Source organism: Myodes glareolus, chromosome 27 (genome assembly GCF_982192425.1).
Source record: "Myodes glareolus chromosome 27, mMyoGla1.1, whole genome shotgun sequence".
NCBI classification, from domain to species: Eukaryota; Metazoa; Chordata; class Mammalia; order Rodentia; family Cricetidae; genus Myodes; species Myodes glareolus.
In genome coordinates, this window is record NC_142052.1 from 14,266,125 (window position 1) to 14,282,435 (window position 16,311).

General features: G+C 41.1%; 1 protein-coding gene across 4 annotated transcripts in view; it reads left to right on the forward strand.

The window, feature by feature from the left end:
• Cfap69 (cilia and flagella associated protein 69) overlaps positions 1-16,311 on the forward strand; it is a 72,616-nt gene that overhangs the window by 12,896 nt on the left and 43,409 nt on the right. For 2 of the 4 annotated variants that reach the window (XM_048433632.3, XM_048433633.3), the window contains 2 exons: positions 8,349-8,425; positions 10,785-10,883. In XM_048433632.3, coding sequence (XP_048289589.1) covers positions 8,349-8,425; positions 10,785-10,883 — 176 coding nt within the window. Of the gene's footprint in view, positions 1-5,617; positions 5,728-8,348; positions 8,426-10,784; positions 10,884-16,311 lie in introns of all 4 variants that reach the window. The other 2 variants (XM_048433631.3, XM_085684215.2) reach the window with 2 other exon arrangements.

Genomic DNA, 16,311 nt, shown 5'->3' on the forward strand with positions numbered 1-16,311 from the left:
AGATTCCATCGATGTAACAAGGCAGTGGTAGCTGCATCCCCACTGAGGCCATGACCTCTCCAGTCATGGGCTTTCCATTTGGCTCTCAGTTCCAGATATGGATATTTTATGGAGTAGGCCTTCAAGACGAACAGACACTGGTTGCATCTGGAACAGTTGTGCCCTGGTTGTATTCATGGGTATATTTTTCACAAAATGTTGGTTCTGTGTAGTTGCAGTGTGTCTAGCTAGGGAGGGCCGTTGACAACTGTTCTCCCTTTGCAGCCTGCTAATGCCTCTGGCTCTATAAACCCAGCGAGCAGGGAGAAAGTTTCCAGTTCAGTCGCAGTTCAATTTCTTCATGTCCTATGACCAAAACATATGGTATCAATACTATGTATGGATCTACGATGTAATTCTTGCATGCAACCAGTAGCAGTGGCAATGGCCTTTATTGTTTGGACTACTTTAGGAAGAATCCTTGACCAATAACTCACAAGGAAGTAGCTTACCCCATCATTAGATTTTCATTCAGCAATCTTATGACTTTGGGGAATAACTTTTCTTTCCTTTCTCTCTTTCTCTTTCTCTCCCACCCTGCATGTTTCCTTCATCTTTCACATTCACTCAAAACTTTTTTTGATTATTTCAACTCTAATTATATGTTCCATGCAAATGTCACATCAGCTGTAGCTGCAGAAGAGTGAAAAGGGCAGGAGAATCAGATCATAATGGCTAAAACCATTGTTCTGCCTGCTACCTAGCCCTGTCTATATCAGATCTGAGGAATGGGTCTTCCTAGCTATGAGGGACATATTATAATATTTAATAAATGGTATGTGGCCTCCACATCAACAGAATGTGAAACAGGGAAACTCTGAACAAAAGTTCCAAGAAAGAAAGTACACCTTCAAATCTGCAAGACTGATCAATTAGAACTTCAATGGCCCTGAAGCAGTTGGAACATTATAGGTTCAGAGTCTAATTGCAATTTATGTTGGGTTCTCTTTAGCTCCCTAAATAGCCATTCCTTCCCATCTTTGTGAGGACCTAACATCTTGTGAATAATGGATAAAAACCTCCTGGAAGGTATTAGAAAGCTGCAGCTTCCCCCGACTGAAAGGCCGAGTGTCCGTATATGGTATCTGGCCTACAGACAGTACTGCCCTGCTTTGCTGCAGCACCTACCTAATGTTAGTACTCATGCGTTTGCAAAGTGTTCTTTGTTCTGTTACTGTAAACTGCTTCCGCCCTGGGACCTGGAATTTGACACTATGCCTGTCTTCCCAGGCCATGTTCACTCATATTTGCTCCAGAATAAACTTGTCTCTTGTCCCCACTGAGGTGAGAGCTGTGTTTTTGCATCAACATTACGTGTTGTGATGACCATGACTCAACGTGATTTCCAGAAAAAGGGTTTATTTTGGCTTACAGTTGAGGGTGAGTTCACAATGGAGGGGGAGGCACAGCAATAGGAGGCCAGAGAAGGCCGCTGAGAGAGCATACCTTCAGTCACAGGCAGGAGGCAGAGCGCAAGGACTGGAAGTGGGGTGAGGCTGTCAACCCCCAAAGCCCACCCACAGTTCGCCAAGGAAGGCTCCCATCCATGACCTTTGTAGACAGTGCCAATAGCTCAGGAACAGTGTTGGGATATGTGAGTCTATGGGGAACATTGCTCATTCAAACCACCGCACTATTTAAATTTGAAACACACCAATATCAAATCCATAACATGGGCTAAAGATTAAGATTATTGCCAGGTGTAGTGGCGAATGCCTTTAATCCCAGCACTTGGGAGACAGAGGCAGGTAGATCTATGACTTCAAGGTCAACCTGATCTACATAGTGAATTCCAGAACAACCAGGGTTACACAGTGAGACCCTGTTTTGAAAACACCAAAAGAGAGAGAGAGAGAGAGAATATTGCTGAGTCTGGTGCCTCATGACTATAACCCTGGCATTTAGGAAATTGACGGTTACTATAAATTGGAAATCATTTGTGCTAACTAGTAACTTCTAGGTCAAGTGGATTCAGAGACCCTGTCTCAAAAAACTCTGTGTGTGTGTTTTGTAATTATTCAAATGCATTCTGATATGTAAAATTTTTTGACTTAAAATTTACCATATATGTACATAAATATATGTATATTTATTTTTTGAAAAAAATCTTTTTAAAATTTTACATACCAATCTCAGTTTCCCCTCCCTCCCCTCCTCAAACTCTCCCGACCTTCCCCCCATCCCACATCCATTCCTAAGAGGCCTCCCATGTGAAGTCACGGAGGAGCAGGATGTGTTCAGGTCCGCTTCTCCTGCTGCTCAAGCGGGTTCCCCAGGTCTGCAGGCTCCAGGCCGAAACTGTGGCTGCAGCTGCTGATGTGCCTCTTTCTCAAGCCGGCCCTGGGTGTAGGTAGGGCTCAGCGTAGGCAAACGACTTTTACTCCCAGCACACTGTTTGCGGGAGAGAACGGTACACCGTTTAATCTCGAGGCATAATTTTCTGCCTCCTCGAACAAGCTTAGACTTTTTTTTTCCCACCAGTGTAGAATTTTTTCATCCACAACATGGTACATTTAGTGAGGACATTCGTGAAACAATGACATATATACATTGTCTCCTAACAGAGAAATAGCCAAGTTTTAATTATAAATAATAGTTATTTTTAAATATTATTGGGAACTCTAAAATAGTTTTACAAGACAAATTCTGCCCGCATGGCTGTGCGTCAGTCTTGAGCAGTCTTTTGTCCAGGGTGAAGGGAGCTGTGTGAGGACCGTGGGACACCTGAGCTTTCCTGACAGCCGAGCTCACATCCGCTAGCACAAGCCTAGTCTCCTGCATCTTGTTTTATCAATTATGCCTTCTATGAGCTTCTTTCAGATTTTAAAGCCTTCTGGAAGTTTACTAGCATAGATTTTAGCTTCTGTCAATTTTTCCTTAGGAACTCTGGCTGCACACAAGTCTTGCAACATTTGATTTACAGAAACCTAGGTACACTCGGTGTACCTTGTACCCTTTGTCTGCTTTACCTTCTTTCATCTCTTTTTATAATCTCTATAAGAGTGTATAATCAATAAGATTATATTCACCATAGGGCTCAGGAAAGTCACATGTGGTCCTTCCTAAATCAAGCTTTTAGAAACATTAGTTATCACACACATGTCTACCTGGCCAGGTGAACTAGTCACTGAGTAACACCGCTCTCACACTCAGTTCCTTCAGTAGTCTCTCTCTATTATCTTCCAGTTCCTGGTATTCATGGGAACTTGAGCCAGCAATCACCAAGTGTCCCTGATGGTGGCACATGAGTCAGCCGTCAGGAGCTGGATTTCCTTGCCTTGCCTCATCCTGCTGCTTTTCTTTCCAAGAGGGAAGTTGTATTACTTAGCTCCTCCATGGCCAGGGTGCTCAGGCTGAACCATCCACTGCCATGTCCCATAGCCTTGTGAGCCAGTGACAGGCTCTGCCGCTACTCATTCAAGCAGTTCAGGTGCTAAGGAGCACACAGTTATCATATTCTTCCTACTGAGCCATGATTAGGACTTCTGTCTATATGTTGAGTGATAGGATTTTCCTTCTCTGCTAAAGGTCAGATCCGAGGGATGTCTTCTACCATGTCAACCATGCCCACTTCCTCACTGCCCAGTCTTAAGACATGTTAAATCATGGATTCTCCCTTCTTCTCTATTAAAGGTCAGATCCAAGGGATGTCCTGTGTTACTTCCACCATGTCCTTCCTTGTCCATTGGTAAGGACCCCCATGTGTGTCTTGGATCTTGGGTTTTTCCTTCATTTCTCGTAACGAGCAGACCTGAGGGGTGTCTTCCATCCCTTCTGCTTTGTCCCTGTCCTCATCACTGTTGGATTCTTCCCACAAGTCCTAAGTTTCTGAACCTCAGGAAAGGCTGTCTAGTACCACTCTGACGTATGCTGTGTCTTCCATCATGGCTTATGGTTCTTGGTTGAATCAATCATTTCTAGCTGCTTGGCAGGAGTGCTGTAGAAATTATCCACCAAATCGGAGGCTAGCATGGAGGCCGACGGTTTCGTGTCCCTTCCCATTCTAATTCCTCTAGAAACAAACACTTTTCTTTAAGCAGCTGTGTCTGCCTTATTTGCACATGTCATTACATATAGCAGTGGTCATGCCAAGATCAGCACAGCTTGTTGACCGTCTTGTACCACCTGTGCTACCCTTGGTGGACTGCCATGCAGTCTCTAGTCCGTGAACTGTTGTCAGAGCGCCTACTTACTCATTCAGGGGATCCCACTCATCAAGGAGACACCTCACTCCTATACCGCATAAAAGAAGATGACCAAATTTGGATTCCCACCCCACCACCCTAAGGTGTTCCATCTGAGACAGCTCAGACGTGGCTGCAAGTCCTAGCACACATCTCAGGGAGCATGCAGCCACACTACCACAAGGAGCACACCACTCCTTACCACACAGAGGAAGGTACCATATTGGGGTTTTCCTCCATGGACATTGCCTTCAAACTGATGAGCCACAGGGGCATGTTTCATCACACATTTCTGGGACCATACAATCTCTCTGTCCCAACTTATCCTCTCTTCTGTGTGTTCCTGTTTGACTTTTCCTGGGGAGACATGAACAGACCTATTTAACTCAGAAGAAGCACTGATGACAAACCAAATAAGCAGTTCTACCCAAGCCTAATTTAGTGACTTTATTGGGGTTACTTGCAAGACCACAGATGACTCAAAGGAAGCTGCCTTACTAAAAAGCATGCTCCATCACTAATGACAGTGAGAATTCACAAAGCTGCATCCTTGCAGCCTGTATTTACCGCGCCTCATAAATTCCAGCTTGTAAGATTTTTTTTTAATTCCTAAGGCATATGAGCTGCTTCTTCCTATAGGAGTGAATGTTTTAATTCAGAGGTGATTGCTACATAACAGAAGTTAAAATAGGTGTTCCCACCCTGCCCAAGAAGCTCACAGCAAAGCGAGAGAAAATAGGATGCAACCCAGATCCTGAAGTCATAATCACCATGATCTCTTAGATATCAAGCAAAATCAAGGAAATTTAGTTTTGTAGTAATCATACTTTTTAAACAGGCAAAATAGAATATGTTTTTATCTGAAGATCTAGAAGAGGTACATTTGGCTTTTATGTGAGTTTTAAATAAAATTTCAATCAATTTAATGCTAATTAGAAAAAATGCATCTGGGAGGGCAGTGGTGGTGCACACCTTTAATCCCAGCATTTGGGAGGCAGAGGCAGGTGGATCTCTGTGAGTTCGAGGCCAGTCAGATCTAAAGAGCAAGTTCCAGGAAAGCCCCAATGCTACAGAGAAGCCCTGCCTTGAAACACACACACACACACACACACACACACACACACACACACACACACCTGAACAAAATAAAGTACTACATTAAAATAAGATTTGAGCTATATCTGTTTGTGTTTTGAGTTGAAATAAAGGTTACTAAGACAAAAATAATGTTGCTAAAGTATAGTTACAAACTTTTCTCTTTAGACTTCAAAGTAATAATTAAAATAATGCTTACCACATTTAACAAGATAGAATTTTATAAGCTTTCTGGGGGAAAGGCCTATAGACGTGTTTATAAATCTATGATGATTTTATTTCTTAACAAAACATTGAAGCCACTTAGGGATCTGGCACAGGTGTTTAAAATCCTGGGTCTGTGCGCAGAAAAAATTGAAAAGCAGCCCTGCTTTGTAGAACCTGCATCCGACCTTATAAAACTGTGTGGGTAAGTTGTTTAACTTTATTTTGTACTGCTATATACTATATACTTTATTTTGTACTGCTATATACAAAGGTATATAGCATTTTATTTTGTATTGCAAAGGTATTGGATATAGAGTGTATCAATAATATAGAGTTTATCTGGGCAGTGGTGGTGCACACCTTTAATCCTAGCACACAGGAAGCCGAGGCAGGCAGATCTTTGTGAGTTCCAGAACAGTCTGTTCTACAGAGTGAGTTCCAGAACAGCCAGCACTACACAGAGAAACTCTGTCTGGAGAAAAAAATTGTGTGTGTGTGTGTGTGTGCGTGTTTGTAATATAGAACTAAAAACAAAACTTAAACAAATTGGTGGCAGGATTTGGACAGTTATTATTTCAAATGTTGCAGTCTCAGATTGCTACAGAAGAGATTATATTGAAGAGTAAAATACTTAAAGTTGTCACCCGCACGTGATTGGTAAGCAGCAGATGAAAGTAAAGGATTGTGGTTTTTTGAGAGGATCTTTACATAAATTTAGCATTACTTAGTTTCAGTTTGGTTTTCTTTTTTCTCTTTCTTCGGGAAATTTGACTCTCACAAATATACTTAGTTCTATGGCAGGTTTCATTTGATCTTGTAATTTTGAATGAGGGAGAAAAATTTGTCTTATGTGTATATGGGAATATAAACTACAGGTAAGAGTTATAAAATTAGCCCTCCTTATCCTCCTCTACTGCCGTGTCCGCAGCAGCACTGGAAGCACAAACACATGAATAGTACTTCTCTGCTGCCACACAGTGGCTGCTCTAGACAGGCGGTTCAATAGCCATTGAAAAGGAGTCATTTTGGTGATTTTGTCTTCTAAATCTATCTACCAACTTAATATTTTAAATAGAAAAGTGATATTATTAGTAGGACTATGTATATATACAGGGACATTCCAAGTCTTAAATTTAGCCGAAGCCAAATAAAAAATTCTGTAGCAATTTTGGTATTATACTAAAATAATGAAAAATAATTTCCCAAATGCTTACACCTGGCCTTTTAAATAGAGATTGAATAAATAAGGAAATAAGTGTTTCTTCTAGTGCTTTCAAGGCACTACCTATACGTTTTCATGTGGACATGTGACTGGTTTTTGGACAGCCCTTTCCCAGCGTGGCCTCCAGTGTCGCGGCTCGGCAGAGCTGCTCCTTGGTCCGTGCGGTGTCCCAGCATGCCATGCTGCGGCTCTTCTCACCTCGCTCTTCCTTCCCCTCCCTTTGGGGTTACTCACGTCGCTAAGTTTTTACGTTTCAAGTTTCCACCTATACTTATCATTTCACTACACCCAGTCCTCACTTGGTTGTCTTCTCAAGAAAAGTTTGGAGTTTAAGAAATTGAAAATACATCAAGTTTTTCCTCTTTGGTCTCTAATATGCTTGTTCATTGCACCAGGAGCACCTCTTGTTTTCTGTATAGCTTTTGAATTGGACTTCCCACGCCTCGACTCTTTATCCTATAGGAATCTCCTTTGGTAGAAAATGAGAAGATGGAACAAGATATTTCGAGTTTTAGGTGTGAGATCTTTAACTGTCTATCAGTCGACTAGATAATAAATAATGTTATTTTTTCCTAATTTAATTCTAAAGGAATGAATCCCCATAGAAATTACAGAATTGTCTCTTTCTAACTACTGGGTAAATACTTTTGGAAGACACGAACTGGGAGTCATTTATATAAATATGTTATACTTCAAATAGCACAAGAGATTCAAACAGTTTATATTTTAAGAATTAACTTTCATCTGTCCCTTGAAATTTAGAATAATGACCCACAATTCATAAACTTGATCTTCTGTGTTTTATAAATAAGTATTTTCAGATAACTTTGATTATGGTAACTGTGAATTGAAAGTCTCATAGAATCAATATTTTTAAAGTTGGATTCCTTGTTCCCCAAAGCATTCTGTTCTTTTGTAAATAATTCCCAATCCAATTCATAAGGAGGGGCCCTGACCTTCAGGAAGAAACAACCCATTAATCTGGTGCATCCTGCTTTACAAACTTCAGGAAAAGACATCAAATATGTTTAAGTTTTAGTTGACTCTTCCTAACTGTGATTATAACTATAATTTGCTATGACTTTGCCCTCAGAAAGATGATACGTAACTGTTTTATCAACAGAGATGGACAATTACTTTATTGGCTTGTGCCTCTCTTCAATTTTTTTTTGTTTTTTGTTTTTTTTGTTTTGTTTTGTTTGGATTTTTTGTTTTGTTTTGTTTTTGTGTTTTTATTTTTCAAGACAGGGTTTCTCTGTAGCTTTGGAGCCTGTCCTGGAACTAGCTCTTGCAGACCAGGCTGGCCTCAAACTCACCTGCCTCTGCCTCCCGAGTACTGGGATTAAAGGCATGTGCCACCACCGCCCGACTTGCCTCTCTTCATTCTTTTGGAAGTGCTTTTTTGTTTTGTTTTGTTTTTCTCTCTGGTTGGTTAGTTAGAAATACAGTTTTCTTTCTGAGTGTTGTCCCTGCTCCACACTAAAGAATACAAACGGCCAGGAGAGAGTATCGCTTTATTTTTTAGAAAATGGATATCACCCATTGTAAGTGATGCATCAATCCACTGACTAGTAATTCTGACATCTTTGTTCTCATTGAAGCTTGCCATTTTTGAAAAAGAAAGTATCAGATGAAATAACGTATACTGAAGACACTGCTAATTCACTTGCTCTTCTGGGTAAGTTAAGATGTCTTAGATGCGGACTATAAAATGGCAGGACCAATGCGGGGCAAATAGGTTTGTCTGCTTTCACTGTTCCCTTAACCATCTCTTTCACCCAAGGCTCTTCCCTTAGTTTATAGTTGAAAGTTACTAGGGTGTGTTCAATGATGATTCTGGAACTGTTTTCTCCTGAGGTGTTTGAGGCAGGCTTTTACTTCTTTGTACATGTTTGATTTGATGTATAGTTTAGTTATGGGTTTGTTGACCTTTTTTTCTTAGTTCTTTGAGAGGATCATATGACATATTTTGATACCTCACCCAACTCTTCCTAGATCTAACCCCCCAATTTTGTAGTGTACTTTTGCCCATCGAGACCATTTTGTGAGTGTGTGCTCTTTCACTGGAACGTGTCCTTGAGAAGTCAGTCTGCCCCTCCACCAGCAGTGATCAGTGGCCAGTGCTCCAGCCCGTCTCTGTGCTCCCTTATCCACTGGCCAGTGCTCCACCCCGTCTCTGTGTTCCCTTACCCACTGGCCAGTGCTCCACCCCGTCTCTGTGTTCCCTTACCCACTGGCCAGTGCTCCACCCCGTCTCTGTGTTCCCTTACCCACTGGCCAGTGCTCCACCCCGTCTCTGTGCTCCCTTACCCACTGGCCAGTGCTCCACCCCGTCTCTGTGCTCCCTCAGGCTCTGGCCACTCCTGCTGGAATTGAACTAAACTTTACAGTAGGCCCAAACTAAAGCCCAGACTTGATGGAATTCTTTACTCTTTCATCCTCAGAGAATCGAGCTCTCCAGTTTGCTCCTCAAGCTGGTCCTGCTGACTCTAGTTGTCCTTAGGCGACCACACAGCATAGGTCAGATGACAAAGGTCATTGCAGAGTCCTGCAGACGCTCCAGATTCTCCTGGGGACATTCTCTCTTAGTCTTACATGTATTCCATCCCAGCCACAGTTTCCCTGAGACTCACCTCCCTCTGCCTCCCCTCCGAAATGAGCAGACCCCTCCTGGAGAACATTCTTGTTGGACTAAAAAGGAATGAATACAAATTAGCCAAATCAGACTCAGTAATAGTCTGATGCCATTTAAAAGAAACCCTGTGTCCTTCATCCTCACCAGAAATCTTGGACATACAATTATTGCCTTTGAGTCAAAGAATGTCCCCAAGTTCCTCTATTTCAGTCTGCCAGCAAATTGAGAGCAAAGCTAACAGGAATTCCGAGGAAAGAATACTGTGAAACACTGGTTTATGACTTGAGGTAGAGAACGAGACTAATAATTTACTCTTGGGTGTCTGGCTCCAGTACCTATGTTATTAGTATCATTCTCTTCTTTCTGGAAGTGACAGGCTGACATGATTGAGATGTATGTAATCTATATGTAAGGATAGATTCAAAGTATTATGTAGACATGTATGTACATATGCATATATGGTCACAGACTGTCATGAACTATATCCCTTCATTTCATACAATAGTAGAACATATGTAAGATAGTGGTCCTGGTAGAATGGTGGTGGCACATGCCTTTAATCCCAGCACTCGGGAGGTAGAGGCAGGTGGATCTCTGTGAGTTCGAGGCCAGCCTGGTCTACTAGAGCTAGTTCCAGGACAGGCTCCAAAGCTACAGAGAAACCTTGTTCCTGAAAATAAATAAATAAATAAATAAATAAATAAATAAATAAATAAATAAATAAATAAAAATTTTTAAAAAAGAAAAGGAAAGAAAAAGAAAAAAAGATGGTGGTCCTGTAAATGATCATTGAGCCAAAAAAATTGTATCAACTATTGAAGGCATAACTTTCCATAGAGCAACTCATTATTCACATTTTTGTGGTGATTGATGGTAGTCGAAGCAACACCCCATTGCCAGTGATATGAAAATACATGAAAACACAGCGGCCCAGTTGTATGCAGTGCATAACACTTGATAAGTGACAAGTGACTGTGTCCCTGCATTATGTATTTACTATATTTTATCATTTGGATAAAGAAATGTGCTTTCTACTTACCATTTTTGAATTAACTGTCAAACAGTATACTGTCTGTCAGCAGCCACTGCTACATCTTACATTCACTGTGCATCTTAGTTGTTTTCTCTCTTGTGCTTGATTAATGTCTTGTTTGTGTGAGTATACAATATGTTATTCATATACAAATAACACCTAACAAGGAATTTCCCAGAAAACACCCCTTATGAAGTGATGGGTGATGGTGGAACACTGTGTGTGCTCCACATGATCACACATGTAATTAGAAGACCCAGTATGGATATCTGATGGGATTTTAAAATAACTAGTATAACATTGTTATTATTTCTTACATTTTTAAATGAACTTATGTTATTCCACCACTCTCCTTTATCCTCCTGGCAGGTGAACTGATGAAAATACCGAATTCTAAATTAAGGATACAAATTTGTAAATGCATCGTTGACTTCTATCATGCGGAGCCTCCAAAGAAGCACATTCCTGGTACGTTCTCGCTTGCCTTTCAGTGATAGCTTGTCTTTGGGAAACAAATCCATCATATAATATTTCAATAAACTTTGAAAACACAGGGGCTCATGTTTTCAACACATAAAAATAAAATTTTTGTGTAACTTTGACTTCTTCAGTTACATTTAAAAGTTGTATAAGTATTTTTGCTTTAGTTTGGGGATTCACATCAAATTTTTGTCTTGATGGTAAATATTTATGACCCAGTTGATAAAGTTGTAGCCAGTTAAGTTTGTTATTGGTAGTATTTCTTAGCATTGTAAATAAAATTATTTTAACTATATTAATACATTCAAGTAGATGTTAAATTAGTAATACTGGTGCCATTCTCTATTGTGTTTGGGGAGAACTCTGTATGTTGTAGCTAGACAATCTTAATATATAGTGGTGAGTAGATTGTCAAGCATTAGCATTGTGAGGATATAATGTTATTTAAGACATATTTCTTATCTTCATTGATTATATAATTTTCAATCAATATGGTAAGGGAGGGAATAAATGAATGACATTTTGAAGTTATATATTTTTAAATAGATAAAAGTCAGTCTGTGGTAGTAAAAATATGTGACTAAGGAGAACATAACAAGACCTCTGAGTTAGTGAAATAAACAAGGAGAGTATTGAATATACATTATGAAGTCTCAGTTAGGTAGACAGATTGGAGAATTTAGTGGATGGTAGACATTGAATACTAAAATCGTCAGAGATCAGAAAAACAGACTTGAAATTCACTGAGTGGAAAGGAAAACTGAAGTTGTCAGGGACTGAATTAGCTAGTCAGGAAATAAATCATGTGACCAGCAAGGGAGCAAGAGGAACACTGTGGTGAGGGTTCATACTGAGAGCTGGAAAGCATGCTTGAAAGAAGTAAGGGAAACGTTGACGTCTAGAAACGTTCAAAAGCGGAAGAGGTTTGTCTGGTTTTGCCATCACTGAGATCCACGTGTGCTGCTGAGATCACAGGCTGCTTGTCTCTGTTGCACTGTTACCTGGCCAGGCTGCAGGAGAGAATGGCCATGGAGAGGACCTGGGACACCAGAAACCTGGAAAAAGACAAATGAATAAGCCAGAACATTAGAGAGAAGTACAAAAACCTCATGGAAAACCTAAAGGCCAATGATAGGGAGATTATGAACATAGAACTATGTGACCAATGTGGAGAGATGCTGAGCCAGACCTAGGTTCTATTCTGAACTGAATATGCCTTCTGGTGTAACCATCAGAAGCCTGTGTTGTAGAGAAGCAGAGCTTGCCTTTCATCTCCATATTTGCCCTCCAAAGCTGAGCCTGCTCACACACTAGACCTAATGAGTGTCAGGAAAGAAGAGCAACCATGTAAACAAATGTAAGGAACACAGAAGAGCTACCTACCATCGCTGTGCTTCCCCAAGCATGAAACGGCACAGAATGGTGAGAAACCTTACAGAGATAAGCAAAGGGGGAAAGCTTATATGACCCTGCCAGGCATTCAGAGACACGTGATAACACATAGTGGAGAGAAACCTCATACATGTAAAGTGTGTGGTAAAGCCTTTGACTGTTCCACTTCGTATCTAATACATAAGGGGTGAAAGTCTGAGTGTAAGCAATGTCAGGCCCAGGGGAGCCTGTGGTTTATCTAGTTCTGTGTGGAGATATGCATGAATTATGCATGTAAGCAATGTGAGAAAATCTTCAGCCCTCCATGTTTCCTTCAAGTGTGTGAAAGAACTCACATTGGAGAGAAGCCTTATGTTTGTAAACACTGTGATTAAATGTTGTGACTGTCACAACAAATAGCTTCAAACACGGAAAGAACTCACACTGGAGTCAGAGCTGTTTGTGTAGGCAATGTGGAAAATGCCTGAGGGGTTCAAGGCCCTTTGCATCTGTTAAAAGGTTCATAGACAAAAATAACCCTTTCTGTTTAAGAACTGTGCTGAAAGCTTCCGCTGCTCAAACAAAGAGAAACTCAGTGTTATAAGCAATGTGGAAAGCCTTCATTAAACCCAGCAACTTTCACAAACATGAGAGAACTCACACTGGAAAGGATCCATGAGCAGCAAGCATGGGAAGTGTTCATTATCACATGACTGACTTTTCCTGACCCAGGAGAATGCCAAATGTAGAGAACTTGTGTTACTATAATTGTGTGGAACAGCTCTAGTTATCTTGATTCAATTTAAAGAACACTGTAACATGAGGGGGGGATGGCTTGTTTGTGTTTTCTGTCCCCGCCTGGTACCCCACAGCCGGCAGGCCCTAGAGAAAATCAACCACACAAGAGATCTCTATAAGTTATAATGCTGATTGGCCCATTAGGTCAGGCTTCTTACTGGCTAACTCTCACATCTTGATTAACCCATTTTTCTGATCTATTTTAGCCATATGGCTCAGTACCTTTTTCAGTGGGGCTGCTCACATCCTGCTGCTTCGGTGATCTGGACAGGAGTGGGAGTAATCAACTTCCTCCTCCCCAGAATTCTCCTGCTCTCCTTGCATCATTTCCACTTCCTGTCTGGTTTTCCCGCCTACACCTCCTGCCTGGCCAATCAGCGTTTTATTTAAAACATGATTGACAGAATACAGACAATTCTCCCGCACCAGAACACTATAGTGAAATACCTTCATAGAAAAAATATGCAAAATCCTCACTGGAGTCCCTTATCAGAATGAGCTCCACAGCGTATGGGTGTGAAAAAATATTTTTTAAAACTTTCAGTTGTCACAAATAATGTCAAAGACCCATGAAGATTTTTAGGGTAGAATAAGCCTGTCAGTGTATCTGAAAGAGCATGAAGCAAAATAATTGGTGTCGCCTCTTCTATAAAAATACTCACTCTGAAGGAAGTGTTCAAAAGTAAGAAGTCTATATGTGTTTACAGAGAAAGAAGCCAAAAGACACCCATGAATGAATGAAATGAATTAATGAATGAAACGTGAAGAAAGGTGGTCTTGATATCAGTACTGAAGAAATTTCTGTAATGATGGATGGCAAAACGAAGCTAATGCCATACCGAGAAAGCTGCGGTTAATGTGTGAGATCTGTTGACAGTGGTGATCCCGTAGCCATTTGAAAGGATCTTGAGAACAGAAGCAGTTACTTGGAGCAAAGCTGCTCATAAATACAAATTTGATTAGAATTGAAATGGTGGAGCAAACAAGACGATGGGGAACCAGCAGCCTAGCCGGTAGCAAGATCAAGTGGTTGTTTGACTTTTGTTGTTAGCTTTAGGATGTGGAAATGAAGCTTGTAGGCAGATAAACTGCAAGTTCCTCAGTTGGAAGTGGAAAAGCAAAATCCTCAAAGTGAACATGAGAAGTTTTAATTAAGAGCACAAGCTTAGAACTAATTCAGCAAAATAGAGAGCTCTTAAAGAAAAGAAAACAGGATTGGAAGATGGTGCGGTGGGTAAAGGCATCTGCTGCCAAGGTTGGCAGCTTGAGTTCAATCCTCAGGACCTACTTAGTGGAAGGAAAGAACTGACTCCTTTAGGCCATCCTCTGACCACTACACACTTGCCTTGGCACACATGGGTCATGGCACACATTGCCACAAACATGTACCAAAAGAAACAGAATTCAAATAAAACAGAAATATCTTAAAACTTAATTTGGAGCCAGATGTAGTGGCACACATATTTAATTCCAGCACTCAGGAGGCAGAGGCAGGTGGATCTCTTTGAGTTCAAGGCCAGCCTGGTCTACAGAGCAAGTTCCAGGACAGTCAGGGCTAAACTCTGCCTCAAAACAAGCAAACCAACCAAACAAACAAAAAAAAAAACGACTTTATTAAGAAGAAAGAGAAGGAGAGGAGGAAGAGGAGGAGGAAGAGGAAGAGGAAAAAACAGGCAGTGGTGATGCACACCTTTAATCCCCAAACTCAGGAGGCAGAGGGAGACAGATCTCTATGAGTTTGAGGCTAGCCTGATCTATAAGAGCTAGTTCCAGGGAACAGCTAGGGCTGGTGCACAGAGAAACCCTGTCTTGAAAAACCAATAAGAAAGAAAAGAAAGAAGGGAAGGAGAGAGGGAGGGAGAGAGGCGGGGTACATGAATTAAGACAAAGAAGTTTTGAGGTACAGGGAAGTGAGTGTAACCTGGAAATTGGGAGTTGAAGACAATGCCCTTACTAAGTGTTGCTTAGTTGGTTCCAAGTCATGGTCATGGCTGGATGGCTGGGACCAGAGCTTGAAAGTCCTCAGCAGAGTGATTGGGAAATATATATAGTCCAGGAGACAGAAATTAGGTCCGTGAGACTGGCTGTTACTATGTCCTTGAATAGACATGTAAACTCGGTGTATACTCAAGTGTAAAGCACTTCAGGTCATCCATATGAAAGACTTAGACAACTAAAATCATGAGTTGGGAAAGTATTTTGTTAGTGAGCTACAGTAGAATATAGAATTCTATGTGCAATGAAAATTATGTTCATATATTAAAAATAATAAGCAAGACATATATTAAATGTTAACATTACCTTTAAATGGTAAAATTATAAGCAATTTTTATTCTTCTTTGTATTTTCATGTTTTAGATTTTGTATGTATCTAAGCGTGTGTGTGTACTGTATATGTGTATGGTATATGTGTGTGTGGTATATGCTCACATATGTGTGTAGGTAGCTGAGGATGTTGGGAGTCCTTCTCTGTCACTCCCTAATCCTTGGAGACAGGGTCTCTTACTAAACCTAGACTTAAACTGGTAGCCTGTAAGCCCCAGAAGCCTTACAGACTCTACCCACAAGCCTTAGAGTCACAGGCAGGTGTGACCATAACATGCTTTTTTGTGTTTGTGTTTGTGTTTGTTTTTGTTGTTCTTAAGTTTATTTGTTGTTGCTGTTGTTGTTGAGACCTAGTGCCTCTATGTCCCCTGGCTCACCTGGCACTATCTGTGTAGACCAGACTGGCAGAGAGCTCACAGAGCTTTTCCTGCCTCTGCCTCCTGGGTGCTGAAACGGAAGGCATGTTCCACCATGCCCAGCCTGTGCCAAACTTCTCACCTTTGTGTTATAGATTCAAATTCAAATTCTCATGCTTGTAGAGCAAGCGCTCTTCCCTGGTGAGCTGTCTCGCCAGCCTGTTTAAACTCTCACGGTGAGCATACAGGGCACACCCCAGATAATCCATCTCAGGAATGGACAGGGCCTTGTCTATGGCCCAGAGACCAAACCCACAAAGTTAGGACAAACTGACAGATATCTAGAACAATGTCATTGTTAAAGAATCTAGTTGGTTTCAAAAGTCACGATGTCAGGGAGTTGAAAGAGAGACCACTTAGGGAAAACAGCTTCACCTTACTGTAGTATTCATTCAATCTCTGTGGCTACAAACAGTGAGGCAGGCACCCTTGCAATGAGCAAAAGTGACAGTGTGTCTCGTAGGACCTACAGCAGAAGGAAACTCTTGTAAGTCATGTTCAGCTCC